The 21,222-nt window shown below is 41.1% G+C and overlaps 1 protein-coding gene across 2 annotated transcripts; it reads right to left on the bottom strand.

Moving 5' to 3' along the window:
* Positions 1-1,402: 1,402 nt before the first annotated feature.
* crlf1a (cytokine receptor-like factor 1a) lies at positions 1,403-20,129 on the bottom strand. Of its 2 annotated transcripts, none has more exons than XM_040138159.1 (9): positions 19,676-20,129; positions 15,328-15,606; positions 12,575-12,704; positions 10,148-10,317; positions 5,090-5,247; positions 3,865-3,939; positions 3,669-3,762; positions 2,433-2,621; positions 1,403-2,275 (listed from the first exon to the last, which is right to left on the bottom strand). In XM_040138159.1, exons 1-9 carry the CDS (start codon positions 19,746-19,748, stop codon positions 2,259-2,261), a joined length of 1,185 nt encoding a protein of 394 aa, XP_039994093.1. In that variant the 5' UTR covers positions 19,749-20,129; the 3' UTR covers positions 1,403-2,258. The 2 variants fall into 2 exon arrangements, with proteins under 2 accessions (XP_039994093.1, XP_039994092.1); XM_040138158.1 differs by having other exon boundaries at positions 2,437-2,621.
* Between the last annotated feature and the right edge of the window lie 1,093 nt (positions 20,130-21,222).

The raw sequence follows: 21,222 nt of genomic DNA, 5'->3' as shown, positions 1-21,222 counted from the left end.
AGAAACTCGGGGACACATTCACCCTCCTGCTCTCTCATTCTCCTAATTTTATCCCTGAGCACAGAGGTAACTAAAGCCTTTAGTGCAGAGCCATGACCAAGAAAAAAAGAACTCACACTGGTTAAATATTAAGCACCAGTGACTCTGAGTGGTCGCAGGCTCGGTAACAAGACTCCTGCCGTGTCACCCGCAGGAGAGGAACTCGCTGCACGGCCAGGCACTGACAAGATACACAACCAGTGTCTTAAGTTTCCCTGATAAACTGTGAGACAATCCAGGAAGCGGTGTTCGACGTGGATTCATGGGGGAAAGTATTTCTCAGAGATTTCACCTTTTTTATTGCCCTCACTCCTGATTGTTTTTCAGTTTGTTAGCAGGAGTGGAAAGGTAGGACGTGCGATTTATAGCGCCGCCACAAGGCTGGCACGTGGCATCTTATGTCTGTTTGTGCACATAAACCTTCACCATTGAAAGCGTTTTTTTTTTACTGAGCTCTTTTTTGCCACACCTAGACATTTTGGATAATCTCACATTCCATATGGAGATCCATATTTTTATACGGTTGTTAAAATGTTGTGGGCTTGGGATTTGGTAATTGCAATCAAACTTAGATGACATGCGCACGATCACGTGCAAGATCTGATGAATTTACCCCTAAACGCTACAATCCCCAGAATTCAGCAAGCGTGCACAATGAGCATGATTGCCCGACACCACTGTGTGTATTTTGACGTTGTTCTGGATCCATTTGCAGATTAAAAAGTTACCAGGCTTTTGATCAATAAAACAAACAAACAAACAAAAAAAATAGAGTAATCTAAAATGGCTTTGGCCTGAGCAGAGTGCCTTCTCATTTACTTTTAAAGGCCCTGCACACCCATGCAGGGTTTTCAGTTACTAATCAAACATCTGCTCAGGTTTATGTTGAGTGGAGCTATTTTGAGAATAACATGATGTCTCCAAAATCAGTTAACTAATAAAAATGATAAAGGGTGTAAACTGTCCCACCCTTGACAGGTGACAAAAACCAATACATTCGTGAGGGAGATGTCAGTGCAGCGCAGTTTGTAGGCACCCACGTGGTCCTAAAAAGAGGTCTAATGTAAAAGGTTAAAATGAGAAGTTTCTGCTCTTTTCAGGGAGGACATCTTTCCCTACAAAATATGGAAAATAATATAAATGTATTATCTTTTACTACTCTTACTACACTAAGTAAAGACTTAATACAGAAATCTGAATACAGCAAAAATACTGACTAGACTTTCCATCATATACTATTAGTCTAGATTTCACATGTTCTCTCATGCGTTCGGCAAATTTCGGGGGGGGTGAAGAGAAAATGCTATTTTGTATTCATATTATCCATTCAGCCACAGAAATTGCTGCTCAGACTGCATACAAGTCATTTCCCAACTCTCTCTTTAATTAGAGGTCGATAACAACTTCAGTCACTGATATTTCTTTACTAACTAAACATAACTTAAGAAACAAAACATAACTTTACACAGTTTTAAATATGCTGGTACAATTCAGTACAAAAATAAAGGCAGTGAAACGTTTCCGTACACAAACACCATCATGTCAGAAACAGAGGAATCCTGGGTGAACCAGTTTGGTACATTATCAACTTATATAACAAAGAATGGATTAGAAATACTGAATGATCATTTGTTATTATTTTCTTTTTACATCAGGAGCACAGTGAAAGCTCTGATTGGAGTATCTACAAATGGTGAACAGCCACTAGGTGGTGCCTTGAATCCACAGGAGAAACCCCAAAAACGTCACAGAAGACCTGTAGATGCTTCGTCAACATTGCTGTTTTGTTTGGATCTGCTTTGACAACCTCCGTGCCCGTTTAGAGCAGGTACATGTCAAACACCTTTACTGATGTCCGAGTTATTCATGCTACAATGTCCATGGTGAAAGCAGAGTAGACCACATGACACCAGGATGTCCGCGACGAGTCCACCTTCTCAGCCCTTCCCAACTGCAGCTTTTCAGGCAAAAACAGTGCTCATTGCGACTGGAAAATATGTATGAAGGAAGAAAATCCCGTCGTTTTCCTTTGGATGTCCTCTCACATCCATCGCTGGTATCCGCACAAAATGTCCGCAACAAATTGTCTTTACAATTCCCATATACGAATACAATCTCTTTCTCATTTCTCATACACACACAGATAAAAGCACAGATCACACTCACTAAGTTCTTTTCTTGACTTGTTTTCTGCTTGTAAAAGCAGCATGTGCTAGGATTTATCCCCTTGGAGAACCTACATTAGAAGACAAAATCTGTTACAAATCAGCTTTTATAGAACAGACTCTTTTTACTTGGTGTGTGCAGCACATGTCTGTGTGCGTGTCTGTGGTTTAGATTTGAATATGTATGTGTGCCTGCATGTGCGTCATCCCTGCATTAGCGATGCTTACCTACCTGGTTGCGAGCTTTGTGGGATTTCTGCATCAGCACTCTCCACTGGTCGTACAGCTTCATGGACATGCTGCTGCAGCCGTAGGCGTGTTTCCGCACCCAGCCGAAGAACTGCTTCAGCTCCCTGCGCAGGGTGGAGTTGGAGTCGCCGCTGGACTTGGAGTCGCAGGAGCCCGACATCAGCCGCTCTGCAGGAAGAGAAGAGAAGGGAGGGAGGGAGACAAAGAGCGAGACTGAGTGAGAACATTGGTCTCGAGTAAAAGTACAGAAAAATTATCAGCAGAATTTAAGTCAGATATACAAAAATGAAAAGTAATTGTTCTGCAGAAGAAAAAGTAGCTGGTAACTATCGCCGTTAGATACATTTTATGGAGTCATGAGAACAACATTTTTCCCCCCGAAATGTAACGAAGGAGTAGGATTAAGTATTGAAGTACTCAAATAAAGTACCTAAAAATATGCTGAAGTACAGTACTCTAGTTACATTCCACCTGGAAATGTTCAGGCGCTGAATGATGCAAACCCTGATCCGGTCTGGTACTTTAGCCAATATTCTTGACTTTCATGGAAAGATCTGGGAAACCCTTGAAGGAAAATTCAAGTGTATTTTTCAAAACTGTGTTTTCATTATTGTGGCCGTAATTCCTATCAGTTATGATAACATTTACTCAATAGTTCCATTGCTAAGGTCTGAGCAGCCACAACTTTACAACATCCAGTAGGGCAAACAGCACAAGTGGGTCAGACAATCAATGGGCTTTCAACGGATCAAATTTTGTTCACTCTCCTTTATAGGTCTTTTCATCATTCTTTTGTGAAGCCCTTTGTATACACCCAGTGCAACTAGAACATTACATAATCAAAGTCTGGTTTTATTTTGAAATGTCTGGTTGGACAATAATTTTTGATTTAGTTTGATTTGACTTTATTTGACCACGTATTTGCTCCAAATGATATTATACAAAACAGGCTTCAAGATTGAACAAGAAGGGTAAAACAGCACCAGCTTCTTCTTCTTCTGTGAGGTTGCCAGTTTCCAGCAGTGGGGAAAGAACTGTGGGATATGTGGTGATATGATATGAAACAAATTTTAGTGATATAAATTGCTTCTTAAAATGGACCAAAAGGCTGTACAAAAAAAAAACAAAAAACGGAGAACTGAGATGAATTTCGTACACGCACTGTGTGTGTGCATGTGTTTGTGTGTGTGTGTGTGTGCGTGTGCGTGCGCTCACCGCTGTGGGGCGTGGATGCAGCAGTGGGATGGCTCCACTCGCTCCAGATTCCAGCCCTGCGAGAGCCATAAATGCCCACAGGGTTGCAGCGGACCTGGAGAAAATAAAACATTTTAAACTCTGAAAGACAGGCCAACTCAGGAGAACATTATCATACACTTGGACACACGTATCCATGCGCTCAATTAGACCATACCTGAACAAAATACACGGTTCCAGGTCTCAGTCCAGCCAGTCTACATGAAGTCTGGTTCCCGACATCATCCATCACCTAAACGAAAAAAAAAAAAAACCCAAAACAAGTCACAAACAAAGAAAAGTTGAGGACTGGAGGTCTAACCACAGTATTAAAAACCAATGGGCATAAACTAAAACAAAAACAACCACATACACAACTAAACATGCATGCACACCACATTGTACATTTTAATGGAATTATGCTTGCAGGGTAAAATCTGCTCTCTATCACTTTTTACAGAGCCAGATATACTTGAACACACACACACACACACACACACACACACACACACACACACACACACACACACACACACACACACAGGAGCATAGGTACTCATACAAACATACAGAAAGCAAAAATAAAAGCAGGCAAACAGACACAGGGAACGAAACATGCACATACACTGCCGTTAATAATCTTGTCTAATAGTCCCTACTTTCTCTGGCAGTCAGTCTGTAAACACTTGTTAAGAGCGACTCCAAACAGAAAACAGAACATGGATATCTCAGGCATCAGAGGGCTAATGATGTGACGTGGGGAAGTTACGGCTGCGCATTTTTACAGCCATATTGAAGACATTAACAGCTGAGATGTATCCTTCCATTCCCCAGCATGACCTCATGATTAAGGCCGGTTCTGCATTTTGTCTTCACCACCAAACCCTAAAAGCCACTTGGATTTAAGTCTCCTCTCTCCTCCTTCGAAACGGACTCATCCCTCCGCTGCCTCTCCACTCCCCTTCTTTTCTTTTTCCACTTTGCGAGCAAAGACTTGCTTATGTTACATCTGTGTAATTCCCCCTTAATTACTGGAGAATCTTCACTCTTACCCAGAGGACGCAAGTCATTTCTGGAAAGCACCGTCTGCATGGCTGAAGGTTATACACTGTGTTTTTCATTCATTAAAAGCTTAAATAGAGGTCTACACAGTGGTCCTGGCCTGTGTTATTCTCCCGATCAGAACCCGACTGCTAGATTTATGACTTATGAACATTTTTGACCGGCTCAACTATTAACTCATCTGGCAGAGGAGGCTTCAATCAGACTAGATTAGAGGTGATTACAGCATGAGGATGAGAAACAGCTGGGACAGTGATGTACATCTGTTTGAGCGCGAGAGACAAAGAGAACAGATATATCCCTATAACTTGTCCTTTTAACCGTGTGTCCTTGTCCTTTACCTTCCAGTCTTGGCTGTCCTCCAGTCTGTAGCGGATCTGGTATTTGGCCTGAAACAGGAAGTCTTTGAGAGCGGGCGGGGCCTCCCATCGAACACTCAGCTGGTCTTCCAACTGCCCGACACGGCTCACGGTCACACCTGACGGAGGGTCCGTGGTCACTGGGGGAAGAGGAGATGGAGCGGGTAATTAAGTAAGAAGATCTCATCAAGAGCAGGACTCTTGGGGGAAAAAAAAAAAAAACATCAAACCAACTACTTCGAATGTGAGTATTTGCTGTTTTCTATAAGATTAAAATAAAAATCTTTGGGTTTTCCAGAGTTGGTCAGATAAAAGTTAGTGGAGTTGCGTTTCTCCCGAAGGAAATAGCTTCCTCTTTAGCTACTAAATGCTCCACTTTGTTGACTAGTTAGTCGCTAGCTTTGGCTGTATGTACTTTGATGCCGGGCAGAATAGCTTATGGTCGGTTCATCAGAGCTTTCTCGCTGAAAACGGCTGCCTTCTTCAGTTGGGAGCAAGGATGATGAGAGCGGCGAGAGTGAACCAAAACAGCAAAGTTGTAAAATCAAAAATCTGCGAAATTAGCTGAAAGACGCTAAAAAGCTCCCAGAGCTAGGGGGAACTGTAGAGTCGCGTGATTACATTCAATTCAAAAAAGATTAAGTGCTTCCCGGAAATCTGTTGTATTTCTATCTATTTTTAAAAAAATCAAAGAAAAAAAAAAAGTAGCTTGTATCTAATGTAATGTAATCATTAGCGCAAAATCTCAAATGTACAGTGATTTCATGAGAGGCACAAACTGGGGTATTTTTAATTTAACATACATCTATTGAAAAGTTTATTTCTATCCTATGAACGTAATGATAAACTTCTGGTGGACAGGTGGCCCAGTTTGTCATTTTCTAGCCACGGCTGCAAAAATCCATAGCTTAGATGCTACTTTCTACATCTGGAGGTTATGTTTGCAAGGTTAAGAAATCCATTCAATTCAAATTTTAAGTGGTAGGATTGATATCTTTATGTGTAAGAGCACGTTGAAGGAGGTTTGGGGTCTCCGAGTGCCGTCATGTTTCTGAAAACTTGACTTGTGTGAGCTGGAAGAGTCTTTTTCATCTGACAACGATTATCTTTTCAACAAACAAACGTGTTGACAGTTATTTTAATTTTCTTCGCATTTTGTTTTGGGCTTTTGAGCTCATTTCAGTATCACCCTCTGTTCCTTTTCATAATGTCATCACTTACCAGTAAACACACAAGACGACCCAGGGGAGAGAAGAAGATGGGAAAGATTCAGTGGAGGGAAAAAGTGCGAGTTGACACGAAATGGAACCAGTGACTCTTTCTAAAATAACACATAATGTGTTAATTTAGACAGTACTTGTGGGTGATTTAAAAAGTTATTTTTAACACAAAAGTGGAGAGAAAATGAGAAAATCACAGTTTAAAGCTCTGGTAAAAAATCTCAGCACAGTGGAGATCATGGACAGATTATGAAAAAAACGGCCCCCCACGCCATCTGTATAGGACCCCCCCAAACTGATAGAGACACGAAACAACTTCAAATGACACAACCGTTAGTGGTGGTTTTCCATCCCGTTTTGGTCATTTTGCATCTCTTTGTGATAGTTCTGCATATCTTGTTGGTCGTTTTGCCTCTTGTTTAGCATTTCTTTGTAGTGATTTTGTGTCTTTTATCTGAACTCTGAGATAAGGCGCTAAAGGTCAGTGCTTTTTGTAGAAAAGCTGCATATACGTTACTTTACCTATGTAACTTAACTAACTTAAAGTATGAGGTCTCACAGCATATATAGCATTTTCTAAATTTGACTACATTTAATTGGGAAAGCCAGACTACAGGTTTCATAATAATGTGTTCAGTTTCAATCTTATTTTGAGATGACAAGATCTTCCATGTCCTTCTTGTTTTTTCATGATAATAATCCTGTTGACAAGAAAACTAAAGATATCCTACAATAATGAGATAATTAATTTAAATATAAGATCATTTGCAACCACAGCTGCTCTTGACTTCCGTGGGATGGTTTTAAATGGTATTTGTAATAAAGATTGTGATGACAGCAAATGTTTTAATCCTGTATGTTATATGTATTTAGCAATAAAAGTCAATGAGACATGACTAATTACAGATAAATCATTGTTAACATATGTCGTCATTCCTCAACACATCCTCATCTCCAGAGTGAGACACCAATACACGTTACCTCTAGTCCCTTGGTTCAGCGGGCTCCCCGTGACTTAAGAATGCAGAGAAAACTGTAGGTGTTTCTGCCTCGCCTTCATAACTGATTGCACATGACCATTGTTGTCAGTGACTCACGGCGGCTCGAGCACGCAGGTGTGTTTTACGACGTCCTTCTGCTGTTGTGGAAATGACTTGACGGAAAGGAATGACAAGGGCAACCTAAGAGGTAAAAAAACGCACACACAAGTCCAGAAACTGCCAAGACTCTGCCTGCCTCTCGGTTTCTATACTGTTAGCAGGCCCTGCCCTGCCCTGCCCTCAGGGTGTGTAAACAGGTGCGTGCGTGTGTGCGTGCGTGCATACATTAGGGAATGGAAAGGGACTATAGTTTGGTGGACACTTGTTTCCTCGACAGTGACGTGTTGACCGCTGAAATTTATAGGGTTTAGACTCGTCTACATTTCCACGACACTGTCAGGAGCATGTTAGGAGTGGACAGGTGAAGAGTTCCAAGCTAATCAGATTGTGCTATGTCAGGTCCAAGTCTTAAAGCCTGAAAGCCCAAACTCCTCAGGCGTCTGGGGTCTGCAGCCAGCTCGGAGACGGGATTAGGTTCGAGGATCAGTGTGGAACATTCCAACACTTCATAAAAGGGGGTTAGCAAGTGTTTTCTGTGTGTGTGTGTGTGTGTGTGTGTGTGTGAGTGAGAGTGTGTGTGTGTGTGTGTGTGTGTGAGTGTGAGTGTGTTTCGGTCTGTGTGTCCAGTGTGCGTAAGTAAAGAGAAAACGAGCTCATCAAAAGAGAGGGTGTTTCCATGCGTCACACACCTATGCCTGTCAAGGTGTGGGCATTTATGTGTGTATGAGTGTGTGTGTTTTTGGGGGATAATGAGAGAAGAGAAGAATTTTGTCTCGCTGCATGCTCCGTTTGCTTAAACCGCACTAAGCTAAGCTACGCAACAGACCACATAACAAAGCTTTAAAAGGGAACACTGCTCAGTTCCCATCAGTGTGAGGCTGGATGAGAGCTTGTGAACTTTCTCCAAAAGCCAGAAGCCACAGAACTCAAGCCAATGTCCTGTCTGTAGGAATAAAAGAGATGAAGTTGTAAAGCCAAGTGATATTCTTCTGCTACAACATTTTAAAGATACCCGTTTGGGGCTAAAGCTGAAGTCACTCATGGTTCCCAACCTGTGGGTCACAAGATAAATCTGAGGGATCATGAGATGAGAAATAGGTGTAATAATGACCTGCTTAACATACAGTGTTCCCCCTCGTCTCCCCTTTAATTAGTTTTACTGTTATTAAATAATTTTATTCAACATATATATTCTGTATCAGCTTATTCCAGCTCTTTGTTAAATCTATAGGATGTTTATACTGGGAGAAATGTGCAAAAGAACGACTCAACTGTGTATTTTTTAGCGTGGCACCATTTATCGGAAGTAAATATTTTAGATGTCCTGTGCAACATTGGGATTTCCACTATAATTTAAAATAAAGTTCCATGGTTTTATTTTATGTTTCACATCACGTGGTTTAAAGGGTTGAGAAAAAGTGAATCAGCTTTACGAAATGATTCTTTTTTTTCTTTTCTTACTTTTTATTTTCTTTTATTTTTTTTTGTTTTATCCGTTCAAGCAATCTAAACTTTCTGCTGTTTGCCTGTTAACTTTACAGTGACGACTGCTGGATGTCATTGCGCCCAGCTGCATGGGTTTATTAAGAAACGGGATACAATGTTTCAAGACGGCACTCCATTCGTTCCTACGAAAGCTGCTCACCAGGCAGGTTGCAGCATGTTAATCCCTTGAAACCAGAAACTGACATTTTTATTTCTGTGGAGTTAGTTTAGAAGATTGATACCAATGCATATCTGTGCAAACTTGAAGTCACTGCTGCTACCACGACAAAATCTGGCACATAACCCCCTGTAAAACCACTAATTAGTGATGTAACAACCAAAGTTTTTGTAGAGATTAAAAAAACAAGCTATAACTTGTTAATTACTAAGATGTAGAGGTCCTGGAAGACATCTTTTTATGTTCCGTCCAGCCAGTTACTCCTGCTTATAGTTTTAATGTTAAGCTAAATCCCTCCCTGCTTTAGCTCCAAAGTTAATACAGAGACATGACATTGGTATTGATTTTCTCATCTAACTCTCTGCAAGAAAGTGAATAAGTGTATTTCCCAAAATGTATAACTATTCCTTTAAATGAACTACTACTAAGATAAACAAATCAATCCTTCAACTGCATTCCAAGAGCCCAGTTAGCTCGATGAGAATCAACATGATCATTTTAACCGCCTAACATCATGTTAGTCTGGATTAGTTTAGCCAAAGTTGACAAATGGGACACTTCTCTCTACAGACATTAGATTTATACAGGAGCAAAACTGATGAATTTGAAATAGATTTTGTTTTGGTTTGGTTACTTTTTTTAAGTGTTTATAGTTTTTTGTCATAATTGTATAATTTATATGGTTTATCCTTTAATTTCTGATGTTTATGCTCTGTTTGGTGTATCAGTGCCTTTCCTTGGATACTGATTTTAGGCTGCTGTTTATTTGTATTATTTTAAGCAAACCCCAGGAAGACTAGCAACCACTTTAAAAAAAGCTAATGGCGAGTCAAATAAAGAGAAGGGAAAACCACAAAATCCCTCACTGGATTAATTTCTCACAAGCTGTAAGAATCTGCGATGACAGGGTTGCAGGGAGATATTTCTCCACTTTTAAGGCTCACAAGCCTAAAAGGTCGGTATCCGCTGTTCTAGATTACAGCCTGGGGGCTCATTGACACTGGGATCTAAGGTCTAAAAAGAAACAGGGTCAAGGTTCACTTCTTCTCACACTCACCCACGTCTAGGATGTCAAGGGTGATGACATCAGAAGTAGCCTGTCCCAGCTGGTTGGAGGCCTCCACCCAGATCTCATAGGGTGTGAAGAGGTGCAGATCCCGGGTGATGCTGCAGGAGTAAGGCTGCGTATGAGTGTAATCCTCACACTCCTTCTCCTTACCATACCACCTGGGAGGAAAACAGAAAATACCGAAATAGCTTTGGACAGTATTCAATATCCTTGAATAACAAATGTGACGCAAAACTTCTGGGATGATGTTTTACTAGTTAAGAGCTTATCTGGCAATAGTGGTTTTATTAAGTCCTTATTTACACTCATCTCGACTCCAGTAAGAGATTGCCTTGCAGTTGGCATGCCTGTGGGCACTGCTGGTCAGTCATTTCCTTTTTTGTGTTTTTAAATTGTTGATTTAATTATCTTTTTAAAAAAAAATGTAAACAGATCTCTTACATCCCATCTGAAGCTCATTTTTCGAAAATGTATCTTTCCCAGATGAAAACCCTAATTCTCATGAAATTTGAGTTTTTACTGATGAAAGGCTCTCACCCTCTGGCTTACACTGATGTTATTTTTCTTAAAATGAGGTCTGTCAAAGAGATACAGTATTTTGTCTTTTTTCCAGCTCTACTCTAACTTGTTTCTGGGGCTTTTTTGAGGCATGTCAGTATCATTAAAAAAAATTCTTGAATGCTGCTTTTGTGGAAACTCACCAGGTTGGAAGTTTAACCATTTGGACACAAGGATGTTGTTTTTTCTTGGTTTTCACTCCCTTCATTTACAGGCCTATGGCATAGTCACTACATGTCTTTACATGTTGTACTTTTCGGAATAAGTTAGGCTACTCAGAAATGCTATCAATTGACCGTTTGCTAAACCCTTTCTCTCCAATTGTCCAATTAGCCTAGCAACCCTAACTAGGCATGGCCAGCTTCACAACCTTAAGATTTCTCCACATGTTGAAGGAGTGGTCATGGGGCTGTAGTAAAATATACTGAAGAGTTTGGAGGGTGGTGTCTTCTTAAAGCCTAAACACAAGTTCAAAATTGTAAGAAATTAATTCAACAGTGCGGTTATCTGCTCTGTTGCAGTCGTTAGCATGCCCGGCTATATGGCTAACTACTCACAGTCGTAACCAAGCATTACTTCCACGTAAGGAGCACATCATTAACCAAATTATTTTGTGGGATACAGGTGGCAGAAAGAAATCCTCATTTACAGCGAGCGCATCCAATGTGTAATATTCCCCAACTGTGCAGAAGGATTTCGTGGAAGCTACTTTAACAGAGTTCAGGGTAATGGCAGCTGCTGCTCTTTTTTGGATTGGAGGACGTTTATACTCCGGCAACTCCAGCCACACATGTTACCAGAGATAGCGTTACATGTGCCAAACACATCGGTTAGTCTTTTTTCTTGTAATGTTATGAGTAAAAACATACTGTTTGAAAATAAGAACAGGTATGTAAGCTAAGCAGCCAAACAGGGTTATGTTTACAACAAAAGAACAGTGAGATCTTATATTTTTCAGTCGGCCAAACAAAGTTTTTTCAGCCAACTCATGAAGCTAACTTTAGCTTAATTAGCTAGCTAGATCCCACTGATTCCAATCTGCTAGCAATAATCATTGTTCTAGCTGATAAAAATTGATGGTTGCTGGTTAGCTTTCTTTTTATATCCAATGTATTTACATTCTGTTACTATATATTAGTCTTTATTGTTATTAAGATTAAGATTCAGCGCACAAGGTTTTCACCAAAAACGATGCATGCATGTAATCCAGTGTTACTGTTTTTAATTTTTATCTCATTGATTTCAGCCCCACTGTTAACTGTTCACTCTCCTGACGCTGTGTCTGAACTGTATTAAGTGGCAAAACCCAGGGATTTTAATTTGAAGCCATCACAAGAAACACATTGTATTGTCGGTGAAGTTAGTGCTGAGCACAACTGCAATGAAAAGTGTCTAAAGTTACAAAGCGGGACAACAGACATTTTTGGCATTTTTCGTCAGTGGATCATTTTTAATTTTTGCAAGGGAGTAATGAAAAAAGAAGGAGCAGCCACAGTGAACAATTAGATTTAGAGTTTCAGGTGACGCTCCTTTTAAAGTGCTCTGCTTTGCATGGAAAACTGCAGTTAATAGACTGACTGAGCCAACTCCATTCAAAGACGTTTTACTGCACTGTAAACAGATACGCCAGGTGATTTTTGTTGCATTTCTGATGATGTAGCCGCTCAAGAAATGTTTGCTGTAGTATTAAATCATACTTGCTTGACCATCAGTAACCATGAGTGTTGTAAAATCAACCAGGCCTGAAATCCTAAGCATTATAACTTTATTATAAAAAAGGCTGATTTTCAAATTCCATTATGGATTAAATGACTTGCCAAGATTTTTTCTTAGTGTAGCTGGAGAGTGTGTACATACCTGAGTTTGTACTTGAGTGTGTACCGGGTGCTAATGTTGGTCTCTCCTCTTCCTCCTGGAGCCCAGCTGCAAGTCAGGTCTTTGGTGTTCCTGGACCAGCAGGTCAGATTGACCGGCTTCTCGGGAGGCACTGGAACAGAAAGAGGGAGAGATGGAAGGAGAGGGAGAGAGGGGTAAGAAGAGAAATGGGTGAGGAAGGATGAGAGGAGGACCGAGAGAAAGAGAAGTTAGATAACAACAGGAGGAAGAGAAAGGAAGAAGGGAGACAGAGAAGGTGGAGGAGAGACATAGGGTCAGTGAGGGTACAAAGTTACCTCCAGCCATTACTTCAGCCCCTTCCTCTCGAGTGTAATTCACCCACTAGTGATGTTCCTCAGAAATTGGTGTTTCTTTCTTAATTGGTCTGTGTGTGTGTGCTTGTGTCTGTGTCTGTGTGTCTGTGTGTGTGTGTGTGTGTGTGTGTGCCTGTGCCTGTGTCTGTGTCTGTGTGTGTCTGTGTGTGTGTGGTTGCGTGTGTATGTGTGTGTGTACCGTCTGATTTGGTCAGACTCGGGATCCCTGCCAACATTCCTCCTCTCTCAGAACACAGGGTGCTCAACACCAGTGTCGCAGAGATTAAGATCCCGACTGCAGCTCCTTGTGTGTGTGTGTGTGTGTGTGTGTGTGTGTGTGTGTGTGTGTGTGTGTGTGTTCGTGGGTGTGTGTCTGTGAACGTGATTCTGGTTACGTTTTTTCGATTCCTCAAAAGTCATTTTTCATCTCTTCACATCTCAGGGTCTTACATAATGTCATGTATTTTTCTGTGTGTAAGAACTGCAAGAAAAGGAGGAACAAAGGTAGCACACAGTGCGTGTGTGTGTCTGTGTGTGCTTGTGCGCGTTTGTGTGCGTGTGTGTGTGTGTGTGCGCGCTTCTACTTTGTAATGACCATTTTTAATTTTAGATCTTGAGAGTGGGTTGTGGAGAGTTATGTGGTCCTCATTTCTCCAAAGGGCTGTTTGACGGTTAAAGGATAATTCCAGTTTATCCTACCTTGGGTCTTATTTGAGTAGCTTCAGTCATCATTCCTATTGGTAATAATAAGATGGTATTCATCCAGTTAATTGCTGAAATTTGGTAACATGGAGACATTACAAAAAAAAGTTGGATGGGGCAAGAAACACGAGCATTCACACGACAACAGGTTTTAAACAAACTTATTTTGATGAGAAAACAGCAAATGGGCAAATGGTAAAATTATTACCCAAAATGTCTTCTGTGAGCACCCATCACAGTTTACAGACCTTTACAACTTTCTGGTTCAACGTTGACCCAACGTACTTGTCGTAGTAGCAGTAGTTGAGTTTTCCTGTGCAATGAGGGATTGTTACCAAGATACTCAGTGCGCTCACTTTGGGTTTTACCAAAAAAAAGGTTTAGATAATCTTGTCTACAACCTGTCTGATCATCTGATTGCTTGTGTTTCTTGCCCGGATAGTCGGACTTTGTAATAGCAATGATGCTGGGTTCCCAGACTGCAGGATTGACTTTGGTGAGTACAATCGTGTCATAACTGATAGAAATGCTGTCAAAAACCACAAACATATGATTTAAAAAAAAAAAAAAACAACTACAATTATCTTTTTAGGCTTGGTTTTAACTTTCTGGGCACTATTAGGTTTATAGTTTGTCATTTTGAAAAATATACACATTTGTTTTCTTGTTTTCTTAAGATATAAAGAATGATACCACTTTCATGTCTGTGCAGTAAGCTTCGTTAGCTTAGCTTAGCATAAAGACTGGAAACAGGAGTAAGCAGCTAGCCTGGCTCTGTCCAAGGCTAACAAAATCTGCCTGCCAGCACCGCCAAAGTTCACCAAGTAACACATTATATCTTGTTTGTTTATTCTGTACAAAAAAGGTGTAACAATGACTAGTTGTGGTTTTACTGGGGATGTGTGCTGGACTGTGGCAAACCAACAGTGAAAATAAGACTCTTGGAAGTTTTTTAGTCTTTATGCTAAGCTAAGCTAACCAACTGCTGGCCATAACTTTATATTTATCTTATAAGACATGAGAGGGGTATTAATCTTTTCATCTAACTGTCAGCACGAAAACAAATTAGCCTATTTCCTCAAATGGCAAGCTATTTCTTCAAGGTAAGGATTCCACCTCAAGAAAATAAAGTTACCACATGAACAAGATTACCCAATAAAGTTCCCTGTAAAAATAATAATTAAAAAAAAAACCTCAGGGGCAGGCAATGCATTTTGTAAATACTGGCCCTCATAAGTATAGAAGTGCAAACGTACGTGTGTGTGCGCGCGTGTGTGTCTGTGTGTGTCTGTGTGTGTGTGTGTCTGTGTAAAATGTCAGACCCACGCCCAATGAGTGATAGTGCAAGTAATGGACCACACAGGTGGTCAGAGTGTCTCACAGTGGCGCACTCATGGAGGCCTCTCACTGGGCCTGAAGGAAGGAATATTAAACATAAAATATGGCCACGATTGTGTAGGGACACTTAAAAATCTACCCACTAATTCCTTGTTGTTTCACTTTATTTCCATTTCCTTTTCAGTCCTCTCCTGCACTTTGTTTTAAATGTTAATAAGCTACTTCAACACCTCCTCACAGTGAAGTAGAGAGGCAAATGAAAAAAAAAAAAACAGTTAAAAGGTATCTTGGACACCTAAGCAAAATACTTGGGAAATAACACATTTCTACATGACTTTAAATCATGTACAGCACTGCAACCACTGATGAACGTCAGCTTACTCCCAACGTAGAGGCAGGAGCCAGCCAAGATGTGTCCCTTGTGGTTGTGACAAACCAGGTTGTCTCCAGATGTTTGCCTGGAGGCGTTGAGTCCGGCCAGCGCCACACTGAGGTTGGTCGGGCTCAGCACTCTGTAGAGGGAGCTGGGCAGCTGTTGACCGTTCAGCGTCCAGAACAGAGAGCTGGCGTGGACGCCGAGGTCGGGGTGGACCCAGCAGCTGGCGGTCAGGTTAGACCCCATGCGAAGGACCGGGTCCTGAGGGTAGATGATTGCTACATCTGGAGGAGCGCAGAAGGAGATGGATAATAGAGGGCGACGCTTAATGACAAAAAATATCTTCACATGGCGATTGGTGCAGAGTAGATGCTGTCTACTGAGGATGTCATAGTGATATCATCAGGTTATCTTCAGTTTGGCTTCACATTTATTGGACAGATAATTTGGAAATATTGGACAGAAAGCCTTTACAAACTGGAGATGTGGCGTTGGAAAGATGCAAGTATTTACCAGGCACGGGTCTGATGAAAGACACTACTGCGTTGCATCATGGAATCTAGTTATTTTTGGAGCTTTACCCCTACTAGGAGGTGAAGTGAGGAAATTCTTTTTTTAATCTAGTCTTTTCCCCCCACTCTATGGACGTGACATAAAACAGTAAATCACTGGAGTAACCCTTTCAGAGACTCTAGACTTTGGAAAAACCAAGCTGAGGAGGATGAATTCGCTGTCACATTCAAGATTTGGCATCTAAACTACTGCATTCGTGAGCTAAAATGTGTCATCAAATTCAGGAGGCAAACAGCAAGGACAAAGTTTACACGGATGTCATGACAAAGATGATGTGAATTTAGTCATTTGTAGAATCATGAAGGTAACTCTGAAATCTCAGACGGTGGAGTGACCTCGAATGCACCGGCAAGAGTTTCAAAACACTTCCTGCTTCATGATAATATCACTTTTGACAAAAAGTAAAGTTGATGTGAAATGTTCAGTAGAGTGGATCACCTAGAGTTTCTGCAGGTTGATTTTCATGCTGAACTAAAGTAACGTGCAGAAAGGCTCAAAATCAACTGAGAAATGTGCGACATGCCGTAGAAAAGGCATGACATGGTTGTCAAAGATGTAAAACAAGCACTATTTGGGGATAAAACATACATAAACTTCTTTGTTAAAGACTAACCGTTAAAAGTTTTGGTTTTAATTTTGGCGATTTCATTTTTATAGTTTTGTTTGCCATTTTTCATTTCCCTCACTTTTTTTCATCAGTTCTTGTCTGAATTTGTTCCTCTCACTTGTCGTACTGTAATTCTTTATGGCTCTGCGCTGATTTTCCTGTGGTTTTCGGTTTTTAATCGAGTAAAACATGGCAACCACACAAGTCGCAAACTGCAAAACAGATTTTAGTTGAAGATATTCATTTCTGTGGGGGCTTCTACTTTACTTATTTTTTTATGATATTAGTGAATGTTTCTGTTACTGCGTCTGTGTATGACGGCAGCTTTGTGTGGCTGAATTGTCTTGCTGAGATGTTTTATATGTAATTTGTTTTCAGGCCTCTGGAAACATCTGGATCACAATCAATACAAAACAATTAATAAAGCGTAACAAAGCTGACAAGCAAACAGCGGAGAAGCTTTTGCTCTCACTGCAGGTGAACAAAGCGCCAGAAGGAAACAAAAAATGAGCAGGAATGAATACAGCAACACATAGGAGACGAGACAAGAAGAGAAGGGAGAGAAGAGAAAAGAAGAGGTTTATTTTCTTCAGATCACAGGTTTGTTTAAAAATGTTGCCAACCCAAGTAAACAGAACCACGAAAAACATGTATGTAAGATGATGTCAATGCAGAAATGACTGAGCAGTGAGTGAGAACGTCTAGACTTTGTCAGACCACCACCAATCTGCGCCCAGGGCCACATCTATCCAGCTGCCGGCCACCTTACGCTGACAGACACTGCGCGGTCCTTCATGGAGGAGCCGCCTTTGAACAAGTTAATTCGACTGTAACTACAAAGCGGTATTAATATCGTAAGCCTATCTCCAGCTTTGACACAACACTGCCACACATTTGTGCACACACAGGAATGCAAACAAACACGAGCAAAGAGGCTGGTTGTCTTTGTCACCAGATACGGCGGACCAAAGGGGGACGTGATTAGCCAATAATATGCTGATCCAGCTGAATAACAATCAGTGTTTATGTGTTCCGGGCATTGAGGACAGGGCATCTCCCTGGAGCGGGGTGTGAAGCCCTCTCACAACCCTGCCTTCGCAGTTCAAACGTTACGGGGATAGGCACAATTACTGCTGTTTATTGTCTCTGTTCAACATGCTCACTGGAGGAAATGGCTTGTAAAATTTTGTATTTGTTGGGAGAGGCCGAGGCTGCTCGAAGCACAGCACAGCGCTGAGCAGGGCAGGGAGTAAGTTTAACCCTATGACAGTGGAAGACGGAGTTACTGGCCGAGTTCAACTGAGAGCAAGGACAGGGGTTTAATCTTTGTTTCAGCATGAGCAGGAGGCCTCACATGAATGTCTGTGATGGACTGAGAACACCCCCTTGTTTAAGCTGTCAGTCTTCAAAGGTACATGACATCCCCTCCTGTTTCTAAAGAACTATTTATTCCCCAGTCATCCATGCAACAGTTGAGAGACAGTCTATACTTTGTCTGCTGTACAATAGACGTACATGTGGAACATTTTGAGGGGCAAGTGCAGATGAGCCAAGTGGAAGAAGTCACGCAACATTAGGTCACAGTGAGCTGTGCGATGCCATCTGAAAGGAGATCGAGGGGAAAGCGGCGGATGTTTTTTTTCGTTTTGTTTTTATAGATTTACATTTTAGGGATTTAACTGATGCGCTTATCTGGAGAGAGGAGAGTTTATCGGGTCTGACGTCAAGTAGGGGAAGCACAGGCAGGAGAAATGGGAAATGTGGATATGAGAAGTTGGTTTCAGGTTTATGGGCTTTTATGTATTTTGGAGTCCTGTTATATGCTAACAGGACATATAAATTTGGACTTTATGGGATCACGAGCTGCACTATAAACTAATTATCCGTAGTAAGAAAGTTCCACATTTAAGCTGTTTTATTTCAATAGCATCTGTAAACCACAGCACACTGAGGGAAGGGGAAGCACCATCCATTATTACAGTGAATAAAACAGTAAAGACCAATTAGGGTCTATAATAAACAGCAGAGCAGTTTACGATCAAGGCTCGTTGTCTCTTTTAAGCCCGTGTGACTATACTTTCTTTTATTAGCACCTTTCAAACAGGATGAACAACAGGAGATCCTCTGTGAGGAGCTGTTCTATGCCATTGGGCTCACCATAAAAACTAATCCAGCCACTTAATAGGGGAAGCGGACATAACTTTGATTTATTTATGTTACTGTGCATTAAGCTGCCAGTTAACATTCTCCAAAACCCGAGCAAATGATGTCACTGTTTTGTTGCGGTTCGTAAAGCCCCCATGCTCTCCATGTGTTAAACGAATTATGGCCTGACTTGTTGAAATTCGGCCTCCTGGGAGATAAGTTCTCTCTGCAGGGATACAACCAATATACTTCAGCAGGAGCACATCAATAACAGGAGCTTTCAGCTGAACCAAGTGGCATTTGTCCTTTTTACTGTGTCGAGAAATCAACCTGAGTGGATCCAGTATGTCCTGAGCAAGTGTTCCCTTATTAATTAAGCCAGTTTAGAAAATAATCTGTTAAATTATTTTAGACTGGAAATATATTATAAATACAGAATTACCCAATGAATGATATCCGTGATTCATGTATGTCCCTGGATGGGATTTACAGAATCTTCTGTCAGTTTTATCCCCCTATGGAAACCCTATATCTGTGTTCCTCTCCAGAGCAGTTAAAATGATCCTTTAGCATTTTTATCCCATTTAATATCACTACAATTTTCCTTTCATATTCTGCCATATTCATGCTTGCATTATGAAATAGTATTTATTTATTTTTTGTCCCATAGGATATCACAGATCACTGATATATCTTCCTGGAATATCCTTATCAAGGCTTGTAGTTTTTTTCTGTAATGTTTGCATAGACTAAAAACCTTCCAAAATGTGTAGCACTACTGTCGAAATCCAGTTTTGCACAGGTTTTTTATCTTTGAACTCATGCCTGCCCGAACAGGACAGTGTCACACGGCTCTGTTTACACTAAGATCTTTGGGTGACACATGGATTAAACTGATCTGAGTGGACCAAAAAAAAACCCAAAACAAAACAAAACAAAACAAAAAAAACCCCAGCCTACCCAAACCAAAACCCTTCCCCAGCAAGACCACGACTCTGCGCATCGGTGGACATCTGTGTGCAACTTACGTGTGGACAAGGACAGCACGCCGGGAGTGTGCAGCATGAGGAAAATCAAGCAGAGATCCAGGACGGCTTTCATTTTCCCCCGGTTCGTTTGATTTCAGTCCTGATTCCTCGTCCGCGTGTTGTTGTGGTGTCGCCTTTTTTTCGACCCTGGATAGAAATTACGCACAGAAAAAAAAAAAAGCAAAAAAAAAAAGCAAACAAAACAAAACAAAAAAAACAGCACGGGTTCAAGCTGAATGCTCCGGATTTTTTTTATTAACAGGACCAGTATGAGGAGTGAAGGAGCGCACTAGAAAAAGTGTGACCCAGTGGAAAAAGTCACACTCTGAGAAGCCATGAGGCGACTCGTCCTCAGTAAAGCCTAGAAGAGTGAGTAAACCACGTCCTGTTTGCAGTCTTTTCCCCTCTTAATGCTTCCTGCAGCTAAATCATACACAAGTTCATACTTTTTAAGCCCCTCCTCTCTCTCTCTCTCTCTCTCTCTCTCTTCCCACACAGTCGCCAGTCATTTCCCCCCCTTTCCGTCCTTTCCCTGCTCTTTTTCCCCCCCCCCCAACCTCTCCCCCCTTCAGTGATGGGTAGGAGAGTCAGAGCCATTCACTTTCACTGAATCACTCTGTCTCTGTTACTTTCCATGCCCCAGGTCTCTGCTTTAAAATTTTTCACCATAGGAGGCTGTCGAGTCTCAGTGTTACAGGAAAGGCTGCCAAATCCTGAAGTGTCCTTTTCCTTTTCTCTATTTTATCTCTTTGTCTGCGAGGAGTGTGACACATACCTTCTCTTTTCACGTAAAGAAAACCTCTTTTTACCCACTTGAATTACGATTTTTTTTCTCAGTTTTGACTCCTTATTCAAGTTATCATGTGTTCAATTACGTGTCTTATACTGTAACCCCAATATCCTATTATTCTGAAATATTATCCAAAGACCTCTCGTTGTCCAATAATTGTATGTTGAAATTTAAAGAATCTGATGGCCCTCTGTTGGCAATGGATGCCACTTTTCTCCTCAGATAACTGTGAAGATTCAACAAATTAAATGATCCGTGATTCCAAAACGAGTCACAACAGTGCTTCCTCATATCTTCTCTGACCTCTTCTCCGAGTTTTACAATTCACCCGAGTTTACTTTGGATTCAGTCAACCATGGGATGATTTACAAATGTTAAAGCGAGACGATGAAACTTTTAAAAGATTAAATAACACACTGCTCCTCTTACAAAGGGAAGGTGAATACATAAGCAATAAACCACATTCTTGCTCCGTTCAGGACACTCAGGTATTCTGCTGCTACAGCCTGACTGGGTCTGGTGTGACCAGTAGCTTATGGTGGGAAACGTGAGCCAAGGCCAGCAAACTGACTTTAGTGAGTCACTTTGCTGATTTCACGACACTTGTCTTCTTCTTCTAAAATATACGTTTTAGCATTATGTTGTATTTTTTTTATTTATGGAGCTGGTTTTACAAAGATAGACTCTGACTTTGGCTTAGGTCTGACTAATTAATCTGTTGTTCGAAGCTGTTTAGTTGACGGTCATAAGTAGGACA

Source organism: Xiphias gladius, chromosome 10 (genome assembly GCF_016859285.1).
Source record: "Xiphias gladius isolate SHS-SW01 ecotype Sanya breed wild chromosome 10, ASM1685928v1, whole genome shotgun sequence".
NCBI classification, from domain to species: Eukaryota; Metazoa; Chordata; class Actinopteri; order Istiophoriformes; family Xiphiidae; genus Xiphias; species Xiphias gladius.
This window is presented reverse-complemented; position numbering and strand designations above follow the sequence as displayed.

What these genes read in the sequence shown, in the direction of transcription:
- crlf1a (XM_040138158.1), bottom strand. Translation starts at nt 19,748, where the DNA reads ATGAAAGCCGTCCTGGATCTCTGCTTGATTTTCCTCATGCTGCACACT. An exon ending in GAACCGTGTATTTTGTTCAG is followed by an intron (nt 3,763 to 3,864) that starts GTATGGTCTAAT and finishes TATTTTCTCCAG; the next exon opens with GTCCGCTGCAACCCTGTGGG. An exon ending in CCCACAAAGCTCGCAACCAG is followed by an intron (nt 2,276 to 2,436) that starts GTAGGTAAGCAT and finishes CTTCTAATGTAG; the next exon opens with GTTCTCCAAGGGGATAAATC.